The sequence below is a fragment of the Coptis chinensis genome, chromosome 6 (genome assembly GCF_015680905.1).
Source record: "Coptis chinensis isolate HL-2020 chromosome 6, ASM1568090v1, whole genome shotgun sequence".
Lineage (NCBI taxonomy): Eukaryota > Viridiplantae > Streptophyta > Magnoliopsida > Ranunculales > Ranunculaceae > Coptis > Coptis chinensis.
In genome coordinates, this window is record NC_141461.1 from 96,695,732 (window position 1) to 96,720,773 (window position 25,042).

Genomic DNA, 25,042 nt, shown 5'->3' on the forward strand with positions numbered 1-25,042 from the left:
ACATCCATCAAAATGGCCGAAACCGTCGGGTACGTGTTTTTTAACCTTTACAACTGTTCCACTAGTTTTGACCGTGGGGGTAGGGGGCTCTAAAATTTTAGGCAGGGAAACCAGTTTGCTTCATCCAAAACTTCACAGACACCTTTTTTTAACGAGTGTTTCTACAGCAACTCACACTTTTGAACCGAATTTGTGAACACACTGACGTGACAAGCAGAGAGACCTTGATTTTCAGTACTTCTTTGACCAATACACACGCACCCCCTGCCTGATGAGTGCCACGTCAGTGTGTTCACAAATTCGGTTCAAAAGATTCGGTTGCTATAGAATTTTGGTTTTTTAACAGTAGTTTACAAAAAAATCTTGTTTGGAACATACGGATAATATATTTTACGTTTCTCTAACATTTTTCACATTCAGGAAAAAACAAAAATATAAACTGTAATGCCAGACAAGTGCCAAATTATGGACTAAAACAGAGCTGTTACCATACTTATTAAATAGGTAAACTTTTCAAGTGCTCAATGATGGAATGAATTTAGTAATAATGCGCCTTATATTTAGTCTCAAGCTTAATAGTGGACTAAAAATTGAAAATTGTAATGCTCAATATTTAGGTAAACACTTCCCTTGTAATTCTCCAACGATCTACAATGTCAAATGCATGACTAAATTCTCAAATTTAAACGAATACTTCAAACATAATCTATGAAATATTTATGTGGGCGAGTGCGTGTTACATTGTCCTTCCTAAGATTTGAGAGTTTCTCATAGGAATAATTAATTAATTTTTTTAATAGATATAAAATTTATAAATTACTAAAATTTAGTACGGTATTAAACCAAAAATACTATAAATGCTGTAATTAAGCTGGAAGTAAAACAAAGATGGAAGTAAGTAAGTGAAAAATGCAATATGCCATTTCTTTATTTATTTTATTTTGTTGTACAAAATGAAGATAAATTAGATATCACGGGTCCTTCTTCTGTCTTCAGAAAACTCCTTCCACGTGTAGATGTTTCATTACCTGAAAAACAGAAAAGTGAAAGCTCAATTAAACAAGGCCCAAGCCCAGTAAACATACAAACCCTACCTCTTCTCAAAAATACAACCACACCTACCAAAGAAAGAAGAAAACCAGGTTCTTCTTCATCATCGAAAACAGATCGTGTCTTCTTCATCAAAGAAAACCAGATCGTTGAAAACAGGTTCTTCATCATTTACTATTTTTTATAGTCGTTTGTGGGTTCTTTACTCGTGCACGCATTTAGCTGTGTCGACACATATTTATTTTAGATATTGCCGTGTCCATGTAACCTAGAAATTTTCCAATCAAACCACCAACTCAAACGCAGGAAAAAAATATAAAAAAGGCTTTAATTCCTAAGCTCCTTCTCAACCAAAGAATCGGAATAAATACATACAGTTAACTGATTTATAATATCCAATATTAATTTAACAATAATGCAATACCCTTGATAAAACAAATACGATCTTACTACCTGGAAAGAAACCAAGGACTTATATTCAAGAGAAAGACAGGGGGGTAGGGGGCTCTAAAATTTTAGGCAGGGAAACCAAAATAATTCAGTTCCCCAGATTCTCCCCCAGGGAAACCAGTTAACATTTAGATTTTTTTTATTTTTTCTGTTTTGCAGTTCAAGCCTTTACTAACAGAAGACAAAGTTTTAGTGTCTGTTGCTGCTGGAATACCACTGCTTTATCTACAGGTCTGCATATCAACTTCTCATAGTTTGTTGTTATAAAATCTCTATTTGTGCACCATGTGATCTTTAAGTGCGCTGATGGCGCACATGAATATTGTGGGATGCTTTTCTTTCTTCTAACCATCAATTGAAAATATGCATAATGCAGTAAAATTCATTGGACCTTGAACTGTCTGAAAACTTTTAAGAAACTGGATTGAGTTTGACCAGAGGAAAATATGTTTCAATGAAAGTCATGGTAAATTTTACTTCCAAGAAAATAGATTTTCCATCGATGGTTTTCAATCCATCAGAAACACCACATATTAAAAGTTGATTCTAACTGTAGCATAATTAGTTGAAAAAAAAAACCATCAATCAGTTCAAAAACAAGAATTTATAAACATACAAAAAATTAGAAAGATCTCATTCATGGTTAAGCTAAACACAAAGTAGATAAAAAATAAATAACTTCAGACAGATACTCAAACCTCTTCTGATCCTCACTAAAAAAAATCTCTCCGATTGAAATAAGAGGGTCCCTCATTAATTATAATACCAAGAGCTTATGTCGACAAGACACTTGTAAATTTTAGCTTATTTAAGCCTCTCTAATTTAGTATTAAAAGTTCCAAGGCTATCAATCACATACAACTAAGACAATTAATTCCACCTACTGACAGTTCCAAAATATCGGCGGAAAGAAACAAACTTACTACCACCCTATACCCCTCAAAAACTGATGTCGGGTGAGAAGAGATAAGAACTCACTAAACACCCATCAAACTTGATTATGCATGGAGCTTTAAGTTAATGTTTTGACTGTTGTTTGGTAAAAGGAAGTTGGTGTGTTAGTTCTGAAATTGGTTTCTTGGAGTTTGGTTTTTATTATATGACTTCTTTTAAGCTTGCTCTTAGTGTTAAAGCTGCTGTGGCAAATGTACATACATGGGAATATGATTAATCTATAATTTTTTGGTATTTGTGATGGTAATTAAACTTGTTTTCTTAATTTGAATTCAAGGGGTGGTTAATTGTATAATGTTCTTTACTTGGTTATCCAGTGATGAATAAATTAAGGCTCTAACTTATTTATTTTGTGTGATGATTTATAAATAGAGTAGAGGATCACACCCATGAGAGGTACTCTAGTAGAAGTTAAGATTACTGTTGTGATTAATGTGGACAAACTTGTTGGGAGGTGGAGCCCCTCAATTGTTTAGACTTTGGAGCCTATGGATAGAATGTGGTAGGAGAACTTTTTGTTGGGGAAAGTTTAACTCTTAGACTCTTTTCATGAAATAAACCATTGATCTACTGGTATAAGTTGCCAGATTGTATTCCAGCAAAAGAAATTTAGGATTATTTTCTGTAAATCATATGGATGATTTCATTTGAAGGTGAAGGCTGACCGCTGTTTGGAGTTTATAGTTGGAACATAATTGACGAAATTTCATAATGAGCTGTACAGCTCTTGAGGTGTTAGCCGTTTGTTTTTGTCCTCTAATAGTTTGTGAGTTTCATTTTATAGCTATTTTTCCGTTATGTTATTCTGTTACAACACTTACTGCGTATGCATTAAGTTGGATCTTCATTTTGTTACCTTTTATTTTTGTGTCCTTAGCTAACTCCTGTGGGATAGCTAATTTCGCAGAATTGGGGAGGTCATGGTCGTCTGATAAGGGTGGTGCCAAATACTCCTGCTGCTGTAGGTCACGGTGTAACAGGTACAACACCCAAAATTGAATTATCCACTTGACTAAATTGTTTTGCAAGTGGTGAGTTCGAACCACTAGGATATTAAAGATATAACAAGAATACCTTCAAGAGGTACTATTATCTTGCTTGGTACTTACACAAAAAAATGACAGAATAACAACATGTTAGGAGACTAGTTGCCCAAATCTGGGTCACATTTACTTCAACATGGACAAAACCTAAAGAGGGTTATGGTGAAGCTCAACCTAGATGGAGTATTATCTGGTGGAGCTAGATGTGGCAATATTAGAGGGATATATGATTAGGACTAGTGAAGGAAATGTGTTACTAGCGTACCCATGATCACTACTTGAACTCGTTCCTCTTCCAGGAATTGCAAGCTATCAGGACTAAAACGTTGTCTAAGACATGAGTTGAACAAAGTGATTGTAGGTTTGTAGTTAGTAATTGACTATTAACTAACAGGGGTAGAGAAACCACCATGGTACTACCTTAACATTACAAAGGCCGCCATCATACATGGAATGCTCAATTTGTTATTAGTCGTTTGTTCATGTTTAAATTATTATAGCTAGAAAATTATAGGGGTAGACTTGGCAAACTGTTAGAAAAAGAGTTATAAATTATATGAGGGATGGGGGTTTACCTACAAAGCAAAACTTACAAAAGTCAAGGAGAGTTGTCAGTTAGAGCATTCCCAATGCAGGGGGTTTTGGGGGGTTTGTGACTATAGTCATTGGTTTGGTTGGAAAATGGTTGTGCAATGCAAGGGTGAAAAACGCGTGACTTTATTCCCCAATTCAAATCAAGGTGAAACCTTCCACCGAGATAGTGACTAACTTGTTAACTTCGGATGGGATGTTGGATTCCGTATGGATTACAAAATTCACCAGACGGAATCCAACATCACGTTTCGTGTGTTTTGTTTTTTAAAAATCGGTTTTTTTTTCGGACGGAATGTTTCATTCCGTCTTGTGTGTTTTTTCGATTTTTTTTGAGTTTTTTTTTTAATTTCAGACAAAATACCAGACGGGATGTTGCATTCCGTCTCGATAAAAAACTTCCAAACGGAATCCAACATCCCGTCCGAGATTTTTTATTCACCTTTGCATTGCACAGCTTTATCTTGGTTTTCACTGTGAGTTGACCGAGTTGACTAACTATGGGAGTTAGCCAATCTCCTATAATTTTCTTATTACCCATAATACCCCTCCACGTGCCTTACACGTGAGTCATGAGTAAACATAAATTAGTTTTTGGTCTTTCTGAAAATATCTTCGTTTAGGTTTTGGTCCTTCTGCAGTAAAAGTTGCATAAATTAGTTTTTGGTCCTTTTGAAAATATATTCATTTAGGTTTTGGTCCTTCTGCAGTAAAAGTTGATCAGGTTCTCTGGCTCGTTGGGTTCTTGGGGAAAGTCAACGAGTTTTTAAGTGGTTGGTTACCATCTTTTAGTAATAATTTCTGAATGTCAGATGCTGCAGGCGGATGTATATAAAGACACAAAATTGTAGTAAGGGGCTAACCTTGATGTATATGCATAAAAAAGGAAGAGGCTTCCCTTGGCTTGAGATATGCCGATGATATTATGGTCAAAAGTCAATGGTGGATCGCCACAGTATTGAGACGATGCCACACTTAAAGTGAAAAAGGCGATATAGTAAGTGGCTATCATTGTATAAACGCATGGGCATTTAATGTCTCGATAAATATAATTTCAGTGTCGTAAAAGAGGTTTTCTAAATTATTTTAAATAACATGAAACTAATTCTAATTTCAGTAAAGTGAAAGGGTTTTTTGTAAATTGTTTAAAAAAGAGAGAGCTTAGTAGAATAATTAAGTGAGGTGGTTCTAAAATTTTAAAATAAAAATATTAGAAATACACTGTTCGGTTGAGAAGTGTGCCTCTTAAAGACTCGGCTATCATATAGTGTAGAGACGTCTAATCTAAAGTTAGGCACGGATTTCCACTGAGTAGAAGAAGTGCACATTGTGTTATTTGGTTTAGCAAACAATGCACGCACACTGTCAGGTTGAGATAGTTATGATGAGTACTTCAATTCACTATTGATTTGATTTTGTGGAATTAGTAGGGATTTTATGAGTCTGCAGATACAAATAAAGAAAGACGATGCCTGAAACTTCAAAACTTAGTAACAATAATTCATTAGAGTTGTCAAACTTCACAACTCATTACTTCAATGGAAAATTAATATTACAAATGCTTGCTGACGGTGTGTTCAGTCAGAATCAATGGAATGACCTTAAACTTGAGCGTCTCTTGCTTCAAATTTACAAATTTACGGAAGATACGGATCTCAACCTGGGAAAAAACAAAGATAAATAATTTAAGAAAAAAAAAATGGAAGTTGAAGTGCTACTTATCAGAGAAAGGATGTATTCTGACAAAGATATCTAAATTAACTAACAGTTAGCGAATGCATATGAAATCAACAATCAACCTGTCATATTAATGACAAATGATGTAATTCAACAATGTTTAAACAGTGGGTATCATTACCGGGTGAAATCTTGGTTATGACCGGCCAGAGTAGGCCGGTCGACTAGACAGCAACAGAAGCAATGATCACTAGCTAATTTCACTATGATGTATGCACTAGGTCTAGGATGTGTCGCATACATTGAATCTAATGCAAATATTAATAGATGAAAATATGGCAACAAGAGAGAGAGAGAGAGAGGACCTTCATCTGAAACAAAATTAAGAGTTCTTTTTCTCTGCGTCAAGATTTCTCCATGGATTTAGCGCATTCCTGATAGCTTGAGCTTATGTGGAATTTTCTCAAGCTCGCTTCTCCGACTCTAGAACAGTTACTTATCATCTGCACAACAGAGAAATCAGGACTGTATTTTAGCTTCAGTAGTGTCTCTCAAGTTACCGTCAACCCTCATAAGCTGTTCTAGTTCTTATAACATAACATCAAGATAACAGGAAAAATCAGGCAAGTACTTTAGATAGTCGGGTCTCTTAAGTTATCATCAACTACCGAAAGCCAATACATATCTCTTAAGAAAACAGTAAGACTATGCCTTTCAAAACAACACCGCAAGTTTCTTCTAAATATGAAAGCAACACAAAATACACTAAGAACATTGTTTTTTTTTTTTGGGAGGGATTGGTCACCGTGCTTGTTGCAATGATCTTTAAGGACTTACCCCTCATCCCTTTTTAAATAGGGAAATTAGACATGACAGATTTCTAACAACAATCAATCATGTGGCGGTGTGGAAAGGCGTATGTGTATCTAATTCAATCATCTTTCTACTACTAGTATGGGTAAGCGTAAGGTACTGTAAATACTTCTGTTGCAGTTCCTCTGTTACGCCGAACACACATTAAATACCTTTTAGGGCCGGTTCTTGCATTTCTTTCTCCCTTGCTCATTTCATTGTCAAAGGAATGTCCTTTTTTCAATTTTTCAATGAAACAATGACAAGTTCGAGCAGTAGGAAAAGAAGCTGTCAGGAGCAGGAATCGAGGTCAGGCTGTCAGTCGACTCCGTTCTCGTAGAACAACAAGAGCAGTAATCACAAGTGTTTCGAAGAAGTATGTGTCCTCTATGACTTTAAATTGAGTTCGGTGTTTCAAGATCGGGAAGCGGTTTTAAGCAAAAGCAGCTGTCTAAGACTTTGAGTTCTCATATAGTTTTAGTTTATAGTCTGTAGCGATACGGAACTGCTGTAATAGCGGGTAGTGCAGTAGGATGACACATCCAAATTACTTGTGTTGACCATTAAAATGTCCACTTAAGATCCCCCGCCCCAAACACCAAGCCAAGCAGTAGATAAAGATGGAAACTGATAAGGTTTCCTTAAGTGCAGCACCAAATTAGGCCATAGACATCATTGAAGATGATCTAAATAGACAAACTAATGAAGAACCCTGAGTCGCCAACCCGCAAAAGCAGACATATATAACATTAATTCCAATAAATAAAGGTTTAGGAGTATATAACCAACTTCAAGATAGAAAACAAAAACGACAAGAGAAAAAATACTAAATATAAAAATAAAAAAAAAAGGTCAGAGATAAACTACAATACAATACATCAAGTGAATAAAGCATATGAAGTTAAGTTGAGAAAAGTTACATTGACTACATATTAAAGGGAAAAAGGGAAGGGGGGTTGGAAAAGGAGGGTTCTCACACAGAAACCAGTTTTGACCATGAAGAGTTCCATTGAAGCTCCAATTATTGCTGATATCACTCCTATTTTTACGTACCAGCCCAAAAACTTCATCTCCCTCTCCCTCTCACTCCCTTGTTTTAAGATTAAAAAAAAACCAAATAATAATAATAAGATTAAAAAAAAGTTTGAAGAAATGAAGATTTACATGTGTTAGGGTTTGATTGATTTTTTGAGATTTCAAAGCCCAACTTAGGCCCATTCAAATTTGGGCTTTATTAAGTTGAGAGTCCAAATGGAATCACATCGTCACTCATCACTTTTTTTTTTTTAATAATCTAGAGGTTATGGTTGACCTCAACCTGTATTAGAAGAAAAACGGGGATACATAGTTCCTATTCTATCTTCCTCTATGATATGGTGTAACTTTTCATCTAGAGGAAGTGAGAATAAAACAACACCTTTTTCTGGCGATCTATACATTTTTGAAAGGTAGTCGGCTGCCCGATTTTATTCTCGAAAGATATGACTAAAAGAGCATTTAACAAATGTGCGAGTAATACTTATAATACATGCAACCATAGTAGAACAATACTATGGGCTGCGCTCACTCCCTTTCAAAATGTTTATGGCTCCCTGAGAGTCCGAATTGACTTCTAGATTTTCTATAACCATCTCTTGGGCTTGTATAAACCCAACTGGAATGGCTTGGATTTCCTGATGTATGACTGAGTTCCTTGACGAGCAACCTGCATAAGCACGAACAATATTCCCCAACCTATCTCGTATAGTCTCTCCATACCCACTTCCATTTTGTTGGACCGAACCATCAGTATTGAGCAGGTAAAGGAAAAGAAGACAAGGAACAACATTTGGTCTATTTTGGATACTCAAGGAAATTAGCAGGAGGGACAGTCTAATGTTGCTAAGGCTTTCATATCCTTCTATAGAAATCTGGTGGGTTCTTCTTCTCCACCCTTTTGTAATCCTCGGTTTCTGGAGCAGCTTAAACTTCAGGAGTTGCCACCTTAGAGTGCAAATAGATTGAACAAGGATTTTGGTATCTTGGAAATCAAGAGGTGTAAACTCCACCCTTCTTTGCTTGATTCCAAAAAATCTTGCACCTTTAAAGGTTGATGAATTCAGGCCCATTGCTTGCTGTAACACTATTTACAAATGTGTGGCCAAACTTCTAACAAGTAGGATGATGGAATATATGTTACTCTTAACCTCTTCGGCTCAGTCTGCCTTTGTACCAAGCAAGAACATTCAAGATAATATTAAACTTGCGCATGAACTTATACGAGGTTACACCAGGAAATTTGGCACTAGGAATTGTGCAATCAAGATAGACATAAATAAGGCTTTTGATTCAATCAATTGGGAAGCTATGGGTATGATTTTGCAGAGATTTGGGTTTCCTCTTTATAGAATGGCTATCGATGTGTTTCACCACCCCTTCTTATTCCATTAACATCAATGGAACATCTGAAGGATTCTTTGAAAGTGAACAAGGACTTCGGCAGGGCGACCCAATTTCACCGTATCTATTTGTCCTGGTGATGGAGGTGCTCTCTGGCCTTCTAAATTAAGCTCTCTATGCTGGACACATTCATCCGCATTCTAAATGCCTGAAGCTGAAAGTATCTCTCACTTATTTTTTGCGGACGATGCTATGCTTTTTTGCAAAGGAGATATGGCTTCTATTCTTGCAATAAAGGAAATTCTTGTACAGTTTGCGCTCTTCACAAGTTTGAATATCAACTCAGATAAATCATCTCTGTTGGTTGGTTGTATGTCTCATGTAGCAGAATTGGACTTGGCTAATGCTATGGGTATACCTTTTATATCTCCGCCTCTTATATATCTTGGTCTACCACTTCTTCTTCAAGGCTAGGTATACGAGATTGTCTACCTTTGGTACAGAGATTGACTTCACGTATCTCTAATTGGAAGAATATATCCTTGTCAAGGGCCGGTAGACTTGAACTTATCTAGTCAGTTCTCTCATCCTTTCAAGTCTACTGGTCCAAAACCTTTGTTTTACCAAAGAAAGTTTTGGACAATGTATCTAAGATTTGCAACCGTTTTTTATGGTCTGGCCCCAATATGACAAGGAAGATGCATCATGCCAGCCATGAAGTATTGAGGTATGCTAAGGAGCAAGGTGGACTTGGGTATGATAGATGCGAACTTGGAACAAAGCGCTTACTTCTTGGCTTTGATTTTTTAGATTAGGCGAGAAGGATGGATCAACGTGGTTAAACCGGACATGGAGCCAATGGATAAAAGCGATCTACTTTTGGACTATGAAAACACCGGCAAGCTGCTTTTGGGTATGGAGGGGGATACTGAAGCATCGGAACATTACTCGGAAATGTCCGATATGTTATAGCAGACGGGACTAACACCCTCTTCTGGCATGACCCATGGTGCTCAAGTCAACTGCTTTGAATCAATCAAAGATGGCGAAAACTCATTTAAGCTTACTAAAGGATGCAAAGGTGAGTGATATTTTGTCTCAAGGTAACTGGTCCTCTCTGGTGACATCTATCTCGGACAGTTCCTTGAAAAATCTCATCTTGGGTACGGAAGTGAATTGTTATCTAGACAAAGACGAGGTTATTTGGCCACCGAAAGTAGCTTCGGGAGAATTCTCGATAAAATCAGGTATGCAGTTCTGCGAAAAGAGAGACAACAGGTAAAATGGTACAGAGTGGTCTGGGGAAAGCTCTCTATCCCAAAATTCTTGTTTACTTTGTGTCAATTGTTCTCAAATTGTCTCCCCACTCAAGATCGCTTGATAGAGAAGAAGACCTTGCATTTCTCTCAATCACGGTCTCTCTGCAGGTATATCTTCGGAGCACTCAAAGCATTTATTCTTCGACTGTCACTACTCTAAACAGGTCTGGGCCTCTGTAAAAAACAATCTTAGACTAGGGGAGCTTGTCAAAGACTCCTCTTCTGAATGGTATAGTATTTTCAAGTTATGTCGGCAAAACATCACCTGTGCCGATATCATTAAAGCTTTTATTGGAGCTACTGTCCACGAAATCTGGTGCGAAAGGAACAGACGGAAGAAGAAGATCTTGTTGACGCCCCAACAACTAACCTCAAGGATTATGGCCACAATGAAGCTGTACATTCAGAAAAATCTGTTAGAGGTCAAAGCCTCTTACTCTCTCCGAGCTCTTGTTGATAGGTTGGGACTGCAAATGAACTTCAAACCTCAGGAAGTTCTTTGGTGTAGGTGGAAGTCAGCGGAACAGGTAGCTTACATGCTCAATACTGATGGTTCGGTCCAGCAAAATAGAAGTGGGTATGGAGGGACTATACGAGATAGCTTGGGGAATGTTGTTCGTTATATGCGGGTTGCTTTCGTCAAGGAACTCAGTCATACATCAGGAAATCCAAGCCATTGCAGTTGGGCTTAAGCAGGCCCAAGAGATGGGTATAGAAAATCTGGAAGTCAATTCTGACTCTCTGGGAGCCATAAACATTTTGAAAGGGAGTGAGCGTAGCCCATGGTATTGTTCTAATATGGTTGCTTGTAGTAGAAGTATTACTTGCACATTTGTTAAATGCTCTTTTAGTCATATCTTTCGAGAATGAAATTGGGCAGCCGACTACCTTTCAAAAATGTATAGATCGCTAGGTGTTGTTTTATTTTCACTTCCTCTAGATGAAAAGTTACACCATATCATAGAGGAAGATAGAATAGGAACTATATATCCCCGTTTTTCTTCTAATACAGGTTGAGGTCAGCCATAACCTCTAAATTAAAAAAAAAAAAAAAAAAAACGAGTGACGATGTGATTCCATTTGGACTCTCAACTTAATAAAGCCCAAATTTGAATGGGCCTAAGTTGGGCTTTGAAATCTCAAAAAATCAATCAAGCCCTAACATATATGTAAATCTTCATTTCTTCAAAATTTTTTTTTTAATCTTATTATTATTATTTGGTTTTTTTAATCTTAAAACAGGAGGGAGATGAAGTTTTTGGGCTGGTACGTGAAAATAGGAGTGATATCAGCAATGATTGGAGCTTCAATGGAACTCTTCATGGTCAAAACTGGTTTCTGTGTGAGAGCTTTCCTTTTCCAACACCCATTCCCTTTTTCCCTTTAATATGTAGTAAATGTAACTTTTCTCAATTTAACTTCATATGCTTTATTCGCTTGCTGTATTGTAGTTTATCTCTGACCTTTTTTATTTTTATATTTAGTATTTTCTCTTGTCATTTTTGTTTTCTATCTTGTAGTTGGTTATATAACCCCTAAGCCTTTATTTAATTGAATTAATGTTATATATGTCTACTTTTGCGGGTTTGCGACTCGGGGTTTTTCATTAGTTTGTCTATTTAGATCATCTTCAACGATGTCTATGGCCTAATTTGGTGCTGCACTTAAAGAAACTTTATCAGTTTCCATATTTATCTACTGCTTGGCTTGGTGTTTGGTGTGGGGGATCTTAAGTGGACATTTTAATTGTCAACACAAGTAATTTGGATGTGCCATCCTACTGCTCTACCCGCTCTTACAGCAGTTTCGTATCGCTACAGACTATAAACTAAGACTATATGAGAATTCAAAGTCTTAGACAGCTGCTTTTGTTTAAAACCGCTTCCCGTTCTTGAAACACCGAACTCAATTTAAAGTCATAGAGGACACATACTTCTTCAAAACACTGGTGATTACTGCTCTTGTTGTTGTTCTGAGAACGAGTCGACGACGACGACCTCGATTCTCGCTCTGACGACTTCATTTCCTCTTGCTTTCGGACTTGTCATTGTTTTATTGAAAAATTGAAAAAAGGGCATTCCTTTGACAATGAAATGAGCAAGGGAGAAAGAAATGCAAGAACCGGCCCTCAAAGGTATTTAATGTGTGTTGATTATAACAACTAAAACGCAACATATTCATTTACGCATCTTTATGCTTACCCATACTAATAGTTGAAAGATGATTGAATTAGATACACATACGCCTTTTCACACCGCCACATGATTGATTGTTGTTAGAAATCTGTCATGTCTAATTTCCCTATTTAAAAAGGAGGGATGGGGGGTAAGTCCTAAAAGATCATTGCAACAAGTAAGGTAACCAATCCCAATCCCATCCCAATCCCCCCCCCCCCAAAAAAAAGCAATGTTGTTAGTGTATTTTGTGTTGGTGTTTTCATATTTAGAAGAAGCTTGTGGTGTTGTTTTGAAAGGCATAGTCTTATTGTTTTCTTAGGAGATATGTATTGGCTTTCGGTAGTTGATGATAACTTAAGAGACCCGACTATCTAAAGTACTTGCCTGATTTTTCATGTTATCTTGATGTTATGTTATGAGAACTAGAACAGCTTTTTAGGGTTGACGGTAACTTGAGAGACAAGATCAGAATTTGAAATCTGATCGATATTCTCTGTTGTGCAGATGATAAAGTAACTGTTTTGGAGTCGGAGAAACGAGCTTGGGAAAATTCTGCAGAAGCTCAAGCTATCAGGGATGCGCTAAATCCATGGAGAAATCTTGACGCAGAGAAAAAGAACTCTTAATTTTGTTTCAGATGAAGGTCCTCTCTCTCTCTCTCTCTTGTTACCATATTTTCATCTATTAATATTTGCATTGGATTTAATGTATGCGACACATCCTAGACCTAGTGCATACATCCTAGTGAATTAGCTAGTGATCATTGCTTTTGTTGCTGTCTAGTTGACCGACCTACTCATAACCAAGTTTCACTCCGGTAATGATACCCACTGTTTAAGCATTGTTGAATTACATCATTTGTCATTAATATGACAAGTTGATTGTTGATTTCATATGCATTCGCTAACTGTTATTTAATTTAAATATCTGTTTTAGGATACAACCTTTCTCTGATAAGTAGCACTTCAACTTCCATTTTTTTTTCTTAAATTATTTATCTTTGTTTTTTCCTAGGTTGAGATCCGTATCTTCCATAAATTTGTAAATTTGAAGCAAGAGACGCTCATGTTTATGGTCATTCCATTGATTCTGACTGAACACACCGTCAGCAAGCATTGTAATATTAATTTTCCATTGAAGTAACTAGTTGTGAAGTTTGACAACTCTAATGAATTATTGTTACTAAGTTTTGAAGTTTCAGGTATCGTCTTCCTTTAATTGTATATGCAGACTCACAAAATCCCTACTAATTCCACAAAATCAAATCAATAGTGAATTGAAGTACTCATCATAACTATCTCAACCTAACAGTGTGCGTGCATTGTTTGCTAAACCAAATAACACAATGTGTAGTTCTTCTACTCAGTGGAAATCCGTGCCCAACTTGAGATTAGGCATCTCTACACTATATGATAGCCGAGACTTTAAGAGGCACACTTCTCAACCGAACAATGTATTTCTAATATTTTTATTTTATGATTTTAGAACCATCTCACTTAATTATTCTAATAGCTCTCTTTTTTAAACAATTTACAAAAAACTCACTTTACTGAAATTAGAATTAGTTTCATATTATTTAAAATAATTTAGAAACCTTTTTTAACTGACACTGAAATTATATTCAACACTTCATAATATTTTTATATTGTTTTTTAGATTAGAACTAGAATTCATAAAATCATACTACCCGAGAGATATTAGAGCGAGCGACAGGTTTAAAGACTTAAAACAACACCGATGCGTAGCACGGTTCGCATACTTGTAGAAGGTAATACCGTAAATCCGTAATACAACAACTAGCTTTCGAACCCGTCCTACGAACGGGTGTCGTTATATTAAATTATTCTAAAAAATATTTGAACTATGTAGTTAGATCCATTTATGATATATGAATATTACATTGGTCACTTCTCCAAATTTCTTGCAACATGAAAATTACACTCCATAAAATAATAATAATAATAACGCACTTGAGATTAGTTCCATGCATTGGCATCCTGTTTCCGATTTGTCGTTAATTATTCCTTGACGTTAGTTCCATTCAGTTTTTGATTTCTTGTTAATTATTCTTTGAGGTTAGTTTGATGCATTTGTATCCAGTTTCTGAGTTTCCGTTAATTGTTCTTTGAGGTTTATTGAATGCATTTGCATCCAGTTTTTAATTGTCTGTTAATTATTCTTTAAGGTTAATTAGTTCAATGCACTTGTATCCAGTTACTGATTTCCCGTTAATTATTATTTGAGGTTAGTTCATTGCAGTGTTACATCCAGTTTTCGATTTCCCGTTAATTATTCTATGAGGTTAGTTCATTGCAGTGTTACATCCAGTTTCCGATTTACCGTTAATTATTCTTTGAGGTTAGATGTTTTGGATTTAACGGCTAAGAATAATTAGAGGGATATATGATTAGGAATAGTGAAGGAAATGTGTTACTAGCGTACACATGATCACTACTTGAACTCGTTCCTCTTCCAGGAATTGCAAGCTATCAGGACTAAAACGTTGTCTAAGACATGATTTGAACAAAGTGATTGTAGGTTTGTAGTTAGTAATTTTGATTATTAACTAACAGGGGTAGAGAAACCACCATGGTACTACCTTAACATTACAAAGGCCGCCATCATACAGGGAATGCTCAATTTGTTATTAGTCGTTTGTTCATGTTTAAATTATTATAGCTAGAAAATTATAGGGGTAGACTTGGCAAACTGTTAGAAAAAGAGTTATAAATTATATGGGGGATGGGGTTTACCTACTGAAGCAAACTTACAAATGATCAAGGAGAGTTGTCGCCTAGAGCATTCCCAATCTGAGGGGTTTTGGGGGGTTTGTGACTATAGTCACCGGTTTGGTTGGAAAATGGTTGTGCAATGTAAGGGTGTAAAACGCGTGATTTTATTCCCCAACTCAAATCAAGGTGAAACATTCCACCGATATAGTGACTGACTAGTTAACTTCGGACGGGATGTTGGATTCCGTCTGGATTACAAAACTCACCGCATCGAATCCAACATCCCGCCTCGCAATTTTTTTTAAAAATCGATTTTTTTTTTCGGACGGAATGTTTCATTCCGTCTAGCGTGTTTTTTCAATTTTTTGTCAGTTTTTTTTAACTTCAGACAAAATACCAGACGGGATGTTACATTCCGTCTCGATAAAAAACTTCCAGATGGAATCCAACATCCCGTCCGAGATTTTTTATTCACTTTTGTATTGCACAACTTCATCTTGTTTTTCACCGTGGAAGTGAATAAGGGGGGGATTATTTTGACTTGCATTGCAAATGCTCTCAAGGATACCACTGGCCAGCTGGGCATTATGGTGGAGTACACAAGAAAAATAACCAAAACAGGGGTACAACATGTCAAATGATGATACATGATGATACATTGAAACTTAATGCTGAAATTGCCATGATGGACCAAAAATCAAGTATGGGAGGTATAATAAGGAACTCAGAAGGACGTCAAACTAACCTATACAGGATCAAATGGTCCAAGATGTGCGTCAAAATAGGTCTTTAGAGGTGTAATTAATATACTTAAGAAACAAAAGGTCCTTGTTTGATAATTTTTAATTAACATTGGCAAAAGATGATTGCAGAAATTTGACATTTCTGAGTCGTTTGATTTTTTTTAAAACGTTGACAACAATTTTTATCTAGGTTAGAAGATATCAAAGGAGCTGAATTTTTGTAAAAAGAGAGATAAATAAACAGAGTTGCACTGATTACTTAGCAAGCTTATATAAGAATCAAGAATGTAAATAGTTTTTCCCTCCTCGTGATAAAGTTTACTTGAGAATCTAATGCATGTAGTGGTCCATGTAACCCTCAATTTTTCTCAAAGAAATTTAAATGCACATTCCATTCTTTCTCTTTTTTATTTTGATTTGTTTGGTTATAATTTCTCTAACAGAACCCTAAATAAAATTCAAAGATAATTAACTTTTGCTTTTCATGTTTAGTTAATTGATTTGCGAGTTGATAATTAAATTATAACTATACTTAACTCTAATCTTCCATTGATTGACCTTTTATTGTGGCCTTCAACGTGAAAAGGACGTATGTACTTTGTCGTTACATTCTTGTCTTTCACGTTGTTCTCATTTCTATCCTATTTCCTTTACTTCCTGGTACGTACATACCACCATCTCACAACCACATCTAAATTCTCAGAGGGTTCCCCATAGTTTGATATACTTATTTTCTTGTTTATGGAGCTGCTAAGCTAGTCTCTTCTTTCTTTTTCTTTTTATATATATTTTGATAATTTATTATTTGTCGAGCTCATATAAGTTCCTCACAAATGTTGAATGCCTAGCTATATATACAACTAAAATAGTAGTTCAATTAATTTAGAATAGATGTACATTTAATTTATAGCATTGTAGAAACCTAATTTAATCCATGCAAAGAAACAAACCTAGTATTGAGTAGACATACTTGCCAAATCCGGCCACCTTTTCAGAGGACTTCAATCCATTGCATTGAAAAATACACAAGTTATTATTATTTTTTTTTGCTAAACGGGTGTCCGGGCCAGCTTACGCGCACCTCGACTAAACCCTAAACCCTAAAAATACACAAGTTACGAAATCATAGAAAATAAAATGATCGAGTAAGTTAGAATTAAATGAGATTTAAATTATACATTTTTGTACCATATTTTCACTAAAATGAAACTCATGTATTTGTATATTGTCAGAAAGGATTCTCAATTTGGACTTTAAAGATGTGTTGAGTAATTAACAAATTAAATATTCCTTGAAAACCTTAGTTGACAAGGAACGGAAAGTCAATTATATTACTCAAATGTACGATGCTAAGAAAATGTATTGAGAACGAGACATATTTCGATTTCAAAAGATTTTGATATATTTGTTGCGATAGTTTGAGCTTTGGACCAAGGAACTAACCAAAATTTTACTTCGATGAATGTTTCAAGGGTGACCAAAAAAAGAAAGATTTAATTAATTACTAAACTTTTGTGTAATTTTCGGAAAGTATTGAAGAAGCAAACAAAACGTACTATTATTAAAATGTTCATTTATACAAAAGTTTCCGGTGGGAATAAACGAAAACAAAAATATTATTATAAAACGTTCATGAAACTTTTGGAAATTTGGTTCATTGGTTTGGACGATATCAAAATGTCAAAACCTTCCTCTTTCTACCGATGCTTACAACATTTGAAGGCTCAAAATAACTATTACTATAAATTTAATAAAACGCTCAATTTTTTTTCGACACAGTCTCCCTTGTAAATTTCACATTACACTTCATAAACCTGTCATAAATTCATACGCGTCATAAACTAACAAACATACATATATGCATAGCCACAAAAACTTCCAACATAGTCTACCCTGTAAATTTCGCGTTACACGACCTGGCCATGTCGTATGAGACTTTGGGCTCAAACGACGTCCTCAGACCACTCTATTATATACCCAAACGACCCCTGGCCATGTCGTCCATCATAAATACCCGAGACTTTGGGCTCAAATGACATACCTAAACCGCTCCGCTATATACTTAAACGACTTCATGGTGTTGATTGGAAGTGCATCCCAACGATATGATAAAGTCATTTGGGTCTCATTACAATTGTGATTTTGGACTTTCAATGACTTAATTTTTTTTTTATTTTCAATTAAATATATATTTCCATTTCAAATTAGATGATATTTCAATTTCAAATTACTTAAATTATTTTCCATTGTAACTTTTTCACTTTCAATTACAACTTTTTTACCTTCAACATTTATTGCAACTTCTTCACCTTCAATATTTTTTCTCATTTTTTTTAATTTGTTGTTGCACCTCAAACATTATATTATCTCAAATGCTTCTTCTTCATTCCATTTTGGGTTTTAATTGGGTTTTGATCGAGTATGAAAATAGTAAAAAGAGTAAATGAGAAACTTGAGTATTCAATATAATGTGAAGGGCCAAAAGGGTTGGCAATAGGTTACCTTGATAAGTTGGAGAGTGCTCAACACAAAAAATATATATATTTCTAGAAAATGGCAAATTTGTAATATTTTTTTTTGGGTTGCCCAATGCAATTTCATGAGTGTCCCTGAGTAAACTACCTTAAATATTAATAAATAGGGGTTTTTAGGTTTTTGGTCCTCCTAATAATAGCATAATTAGGCTTTGGTCAAACAATAATCGTTTATTAGGTTTTGGTCTTGACTGTGAGTTAACCGAGTTGACTAACTATGGGCGTTAGTCAATCTCCTATGATTTTCCTATCATCCATAATACCCCTCCACGTGCCTTACACGTCAGTCATGAATAAACATAAATTAGTTTTTGGTCTTTCTGAAAATATCTTCGTTTAGGTTTTGGTCCTTCTGAAAATATCTTCATTTAGGTTTTGGTCCTTCTGCAGTAAAAGTTGATCAGGCTCTTTGGCTCGTTGGGTTCTTGGGGAAAGTCAATGAGTTTTTAAGTTGTTGGTTACCATTTTTTAGTAATAATTTCTAAATGCCAGATGCTGCAGGCATCATATAGACACAAAATCGTAGTAAGGGGCTAACCTTGATGTATATGCATAACAAAGGAAGAGGCTTCCCTTGGCCAGAGATGTGCCCGATGATATTATGGTCAAAAGTCAATGGTGGATCTCCACAGTATTGAGACGATGCTACACTTAAAGTGATTAAAGGCGATATAGTAAGTGGCTATCATTGTATAAACGCATGGGCATTTAATGTCTCGATAGTGGGATCTCTCTAGACATTGTATATTCCACATACCCATTGGAAAAATCCTGCCTATAAAAGGAAGCCTTATGGGTTATTGAAAGCTAAGTACAAATTAAAGCGTAATTATGTTGTAGTTTCCCAGTTGGAACCCGTCAAGTTGAGAGTATCATTTAGGGTCATCCACTGGAACATATGATTTGGGTATAAAAAGAGGTGAAAAATCGTACGCGTCTCTAAGTTACGATCAACAACAACAGCAAAATGTCAGCAAAATTGTCTTCTGTCCTGTTGTAGGCGGTGTGTGGTATCGTAGCAAAATGAAGTGCAACAGTTAATTATTTTGGGTTCGATATTAAAAAATCATGTGTGATCATCATACATGTGTTTCGTCAATTGTATAAATGCCTTAACTTATTTTCCACAATTTATATTTAAAGAATTTCACTGACTTAAAGATTCTACAAAATATAGTGGTAGTGTTTTCTTTCGAGTCAAATCCTTGAGTATGTGCTTCACATCTATTACATCTGCCAAGTATAGTCTCCCCATTCTTTTCTTTCGAAATGTTGGAACTATCTTCCTTATGCTTAGAATTACATCGTGACCCAGTAGTCTTGGCATCAACTTTTACTGCAGAAGGACTAAAACCTAAATGAAGATATTTTCATAAGGACCAAAAACTAATTTATGCAACTTTTACTGCAGAAAGACCAAAACCTAAACGAAGATATTTTTAGAAGGACCAAAAACTAATTTATGTTTACTCATGACTCACGTGTAAGGCACGTGGAGGGGTATTATGGGTAATAGGAAAATTATAGGAGATTGACTAAGGCCGGTCAACTCACAGTCAGGAGGACCAAAACTTAATAAACGATCATTGTTGGACCAAAGCCTAATTATGCTATTATTAGGAGGACCAAAACCTAAAAACCCCTAATAAATATTCTAATGTATTTGAGTATTTGACACCAAGGTTATCGAAAAAAAAAAAGTATTTGACACCAAGATTTGATGCTAAATACAAAGAGACCTTGGCACTGGGATGGTTAACCAAGATTTATTTTAAAGTGGAGTTGAATTCAATGATTTTGACCGTGTTTTCCATTTTAAAGTGAACCAAACTGAATTTTTCCTTTCCAAGAAAATACTTTCTTTTCCCTCACTTTCCTTGAATCAAACACAGCCTAGGAGAAGAGGGTCTTCTCATTTTAAATCCTCAAAAATCTTCTCGAACAAGGTACGTCATCACATACTTAAACCTTAGAATAATGCCTTGTTACCTGATCAAGTTAATTACAATTACAGGTCTTCATTTGTTACGTTTAGTTTGTTTACAATAGGTTTTTACAATTAAATTACAAACCTAGTTGGGATTTTGTTTTTTAATCCAAATTATTGTTTATTTTGAGAATGAGGTGGAAATTAATTAATGCTGGTTTTATCTGTTTAATTGAGTGTGCATTAGAACTCACAGAGGCTATAAAAAGCGAGATGGAGGATCGGCCGAGAGGTTCCACCGCCACAAATGAAAACAAGACATGATCAATATGTCATTTGCATTAGAAGCTGCTCTTCTTCCTTGCTTGCCAGCTCGTGAGCTCCAAGCTATCGATCGTTCTCCTCATCCTACTCACCAAAGTAAGTGTATCTACTTTTACATAACATTGTCCTTATGGTTCAATTCATTGTAGCATACCGGATTTGAATGTGCTTCCGCTCTTTTTATGGCTACTTGGTTTTTAAAAAGATACTGTAAGAGTTCTAGAAACAATTCTAAGAAGAATAGGGTTTAACAAACCATAAGGAATTACATGTAAAATGAATAAAATTTAATTACGTAAGCAAAACTGAAAGCCAAAACTTCCAATTTTAATGTGATATTACATAAATAAATAAAAACGGCAAGAGTCACACAATGAAGACCTGCAGGGCTATCTTGAACTTGAGCATGAAAACTTCGTATGTGCTGCTGTCCATGTGCGTTTGTACATTTGGATGTTTAGTGATATGCCTAGTGTTGCAAGCAATTACCGCGAATCTCGCGAATCCCTAACTTTACTCAAATTCACTCTATATTTTGGATTGGCTGCACCAATTCGGTTGCCTACGTACCCATCACGGGATCAAGCCGCCGTAGTTCACCTCTCTCTCCTCACCCGTCTATGCCTCCATTGTTAGCCCTCCTCTTTTTCCTCTCCTCCTCTTCCATCTTATATCCCTCTCTTAGGTTTACCTCATGGGGCCTAGTATGGTCTTGGGCCTATCTCTTGGCTCAATACATACTGTAGTCTGGGCCTTATCTCTTGGCCTAGAACCTATGTGATACATCCCTGAATATGGCTACAACACCTAGTCTTCAGATTTAGCACCTTCCCCCCTAGTGTGTTCCTTAGCCTCGTCGCATATTGAAGTACTTCTTCTAGATTTAGGCTCTTGCTCATATGCACATATAGCATGCTAATTCTTGTTTAGTCTTCAATCCTTGGTGCTTGGCGTTTGGTTGATTTGCATGTGGAAAAGTGGTCTGGGATGAAAAACCTTTCTTGGTGCACGCACAAAATTTTCATCCCTAGTGCAATCATTCGCCCAATCACATCTAGAAGTACTTCTTTTGAACCTAAATTGTCCACACATATGCCTTGCAAATATGTGCTCTAGGATGTAGAAGCTTTCTTTGTTCGCACTCAAAATATTGTTATCTGTGCCAAACACCATTTCATCGCGATTGGTTGGTCAACGAACCTGCGAGAATTGTCATCTTTCAAAGTATTAACATTACATAAAAGTTGTCCAAACTATTATGGTATAAAATCAAAGCATGTTCATTGCTAACTTAGGCGGCTATTTACTTAGTGAAGCAATATGTATTTACATTGATACAAAGTGTGCTCATGCAAGTTCCAAACTGAGTTATTAAGTAGATATAGCATGAAATGAGATAGGGGAAAATAATGAGAACCGATACAGTAAGCGACCAACCCGCAGAAATTTAAAAATTAAATAGGGTATTCAGTTCTCTGCGAACCTAATGATTTAAACGACTATGCGGTCTTGTCTGATGATGATGGAAAATACATCATCGGATATCCCATGTCGAGTAGGATGTGGAGATATAAGAAGTCAATAGACAAAGTATAATATGTTCTCTGAACCGAATAGTATAATTCTAAAGGATTGTACGTCATAATAACCAACTCTTTGGGCTAATCCCTATTATGTAAGACTGAATTCCCAATATTCATGAATACTTTTCTTGAGAAACAGAACAGAAATTATTGTTAAGGAACTTGTTTGACAGACCATGGCCAATCGTGTTGGTAAAAAAATATTGGGAGGCAAACCAGTCTGTTTTATCCAATCTATTTGTGCCTCTGTCAATGTTACTTTTCTATAAACATGGAGTCGATCATAAAAGAAAATATGAAAATAAAAGTATAATTAACACAACGTAGACGAGTATGATGTTCCTCTATTCTCAAAGATGCAATTGATACTCCTTGAAAAACTTTTACCTCTAGGGCAAGAGTCCCAACCCGAGTACTTAGTTCTTAACTTAACTACCCCCCCCCTGAAAAAAAGTGTGTTTCCTCTCCATCATTTAGTGTATCTGTCTTTTTTGTTCATCATAATATGCCTCTGCCTTTACAGTAAGAGAAAGATGTATTGCTAGGTATAGTGATCTTTTTGCTTCCAGTTGATGTAGAAAGGCACGCAAGAGAATTCATGGAAGCTGCTAAAAAGCTTCAACTGTATTTTATTGGTTTGCAACAAGAAGAGAATCCAAGCGAGGTCGAGACACTCCGAAAGGTAATCCAAGTCAAATGAATGCAATCGTTTTGTAGGAAGCAGCAACATTTTCCTGGTTGTGTAGGCAGCAGCAACATTTTTCTGGTTGGACCATCCTTTTCTCTTACAGAGTACCTTAAGACGTTTTTTATTGTATTTTCTTAGGAGATCTCAGCTATGGAAGAAGAGTTGAAGACTAAGAGTGAGCTGATCAAGAGGCATGAAAAATTAATTCAAGGTTGGAGAACGGAGTTGAAAGAACAGCTGGGTAAACACGTTACGGAGTTGGAGAGGGTTTAAAGTTGTCTTTGGTTAAACAAATCAAAATTTCTCGAAAATGAGAAAGACGAGGAGAAAACAAGCAGCAAAAAGAACAGAATAACCCAACTACTCCTTGTAAGGAAAATGAGTATTGCTTTCTACAACCCATCTACAGAAGAACAGAGATACCCTTTTTCAAAATGAGTATTGCTTTCCATGACTTCCTTACTGTTGAAAGAATGTGGATATCAGTTCCTTGTTCTCTCGGGCTCTCTCTACAATCTACTCATAATTTCACTTCTTTATTTTGTCTTTACGAAATTGCGGATGATATTCCAGGAACCTTAATTTGTTCAGTTTTCTAGCTTTACCCCCAAAAATTGTAGCAGCCATTGTAAGATACGCAATGAAGAGGAAGTTGATTTGTAGTGCTTCCTACGTGGTTCTTTTCTTTTTCTTTTCCTTCATTCAAAATTGTGCACTGCTTAGGTGATTGCTATAGTAACTTGTTTGGGGTTCTTCTTTCTCGTTGCCATGCATTGGAGTTGTTTTTAGCTCAAAAGAAATCTCCGAAACAAAAATGACCCATGCAAGCGTATCGTCCTGTACCACCACAACATCTCGTTTAATGGTACTGATGCTGCCAATGCAACATTTCAGTTCAGTGGCGGTGACAAATGCAATATGCAACTAGTCAAGGATTCTCCATTCCCGCCCCGTATGGGTACCGGGTCCCCATACCATCCCCATTAATCAATTTTGAAAAAAAAAAAAAATCATGCATGACTTGTACTCATTATACTCACCTAACTAACTAATTGTACTAAAAAAATGTTAGACATTTAATAAAAACTATTAAGTTTTTACATTAGTCTAAGTAGTAAATTAAATTTGCAATTACAAAACCTATATTCTAGCTCAATAATATTTAAGTCTAAGTATCTAACCAATAATTAATATCTTTCATATAGTATAAAGTGGCTTTGGTCTAGTGGTTTGAGAGTTATTTTTCCATAAGAGGGTTCTTGTGTTTGACTTGAATACAAGTGAAAATAAATAATAAAAATAAATAAATAAATAATTGGGTTGGGTTGGGTCGGGTCGGGTCAGGGACCCCATTTTCCATCCCTGCTCCATCGTTGCTTGAGACTAGTCAGGAATTCTCCATACCCGCCCCCATACCCATTTAGTGCCCCTCATACCCACCCCATTAGGGTCGGATCCTCATGAAACCCCGTACCCATGGGTAATATCTACTATCTATATACTAAAACAGAGACCTTTAAAGAAGGATTTTCTCTCTCCTATGTGGCACTCTAATATGAGAGTTAGCTTTTTTTTCTATCTTATGTGGCACTCTAATATGAAAGATCTTTGAAGAGTTTGAGTGTATTTCTAATTCTTATATTTGGAGAGTTTGAGTGTATTTCCAATTCTTATATATTTGATCAAATAAATAAAAATTACTAAAAAAATAGGTGATTTGTAGAAATATGAATCAAACACTTTTAGTGTTCCAATTCTTATATATTTGATCAAATAAAAAAAATTGCTAAAAAATAGGTGATTAGTAAAAACTAATTTATATTTGATCAAATAAAAAAAAAATGCTAAAAAATAGGTGATTTGTATAAACTAATTTCCTATTACAAATCATACAATTTTAGTATCTATGATAAAACACCGACTTATTTCGAATATATCCTTAACATGGCTTCAAAATATAGTTAAAAATAATTATACAAAATATATAATAGAAAATGAAAAAAAAAATAATGGCAAAAG

General features: G+C 35.6%; 1 protein-coding gene and 1 long non-coding RNA gene across 4 annotated transcripts; one reads left to right on the top strand and one right to left on the bottom strand.

Moving 5' to 3' along the window:
- The first annotated feature begins 1,010 nt into the window (after positions 1–1,010).
- On the top strand, positions 1,011–23,690 carry LOC147495827 (mediator of RNA polymerase II transcription subunit 28-like). Of its 3 annotated transcripts, XR_015197750.1 has the most exons (7): positions 1,011–1,209; positions 1,660–1,731; positions 3,108–3,220; positions 3,332–3,434; positions 11,558–11,657; positions 12,997–13,135; positions 13,507–13,715. XR_015197750.1 is itself a non-coding variant. In XM_086564544.1 (6 exons), the coding sequence occupies exons 4-6, from the start codon at positions 20,749–20,751 to the stop codon at positions 23,294–23,296; spliced, it is 348 nt and encodes a 115-aa protein (XP_086420670.1). In that variant the 5' UTR covers positions 1,049–1,209; positions 1,660–1,731; positions 3,362–3,434; positions 20,676–20,748; the 3' UTR covers positions 23,297–23,690. The 3 variants fall into 3 exon arrangements, 2 of the variants coding, with proteins under 2 accessions (XP_086420670.1, XP_086420671.1); XM_086564544.1 differs by lacking the exons at positions 3,108–3,220; positions 11,558–11,657; positions 12,997–13,135; positions 13,507–13,715 and adding exons at positions 20,676–20,848; positions 22,905–23,017; positions 23,162–23,690 and having other exon boundaries at positions 1,049–1,209; positions 3,362–3,434; XM_086564545.1 differs by lacking the exons at positions 3,108–3,220; positions 3,332–3,434; positions 11,558–11,657; positions 12,997–13,135; positions 13,507–13,715 and adding exons at positions 20,676–20,848; positions 22,905–23,017; positions 23,162–23,690 and having other exon boundaries at positions 1,049–1,209.
- Positions 4,919–9,755, bottom strand: LOC147495828 (uncharacterized). The gene is made up of 2 exons (XR_015197752.1): positions 6,131–9,755; positions 4,919–5,748 (listed from the first exon to the last, which is right to left on the bottom strand). It is a non-coding gene; the product is annotated as an uncharacterized LOC147495828 (long non-coding RNA).
- Positions 23,691–25,042: the final 1,352 nt, after the last annotated feature.

Coding starts and splice junctions, on each gene's coding strand:
- LOC147495827 (XM_086564544.1), top strand. CDS start 20,749: ATGATCAATATGTCATTTGCATTAGAAGCTGCTCTTCTTCCTTGCTTG. Junction 20,849..22,904: donor TCCTCATCCTACTCACCAAA/GTAAGTGTATCT, acceptor TTTTGCTTCCAG/TTGATGTAGAAAGGCACGCA. Junction 23,018..23,161: donor AGGTCGAGACACTCCGAAAG/GTAATCCAAGTC, acceptor GTATTTTCTTAG/GAGATCTCAGCTATGGAAGA.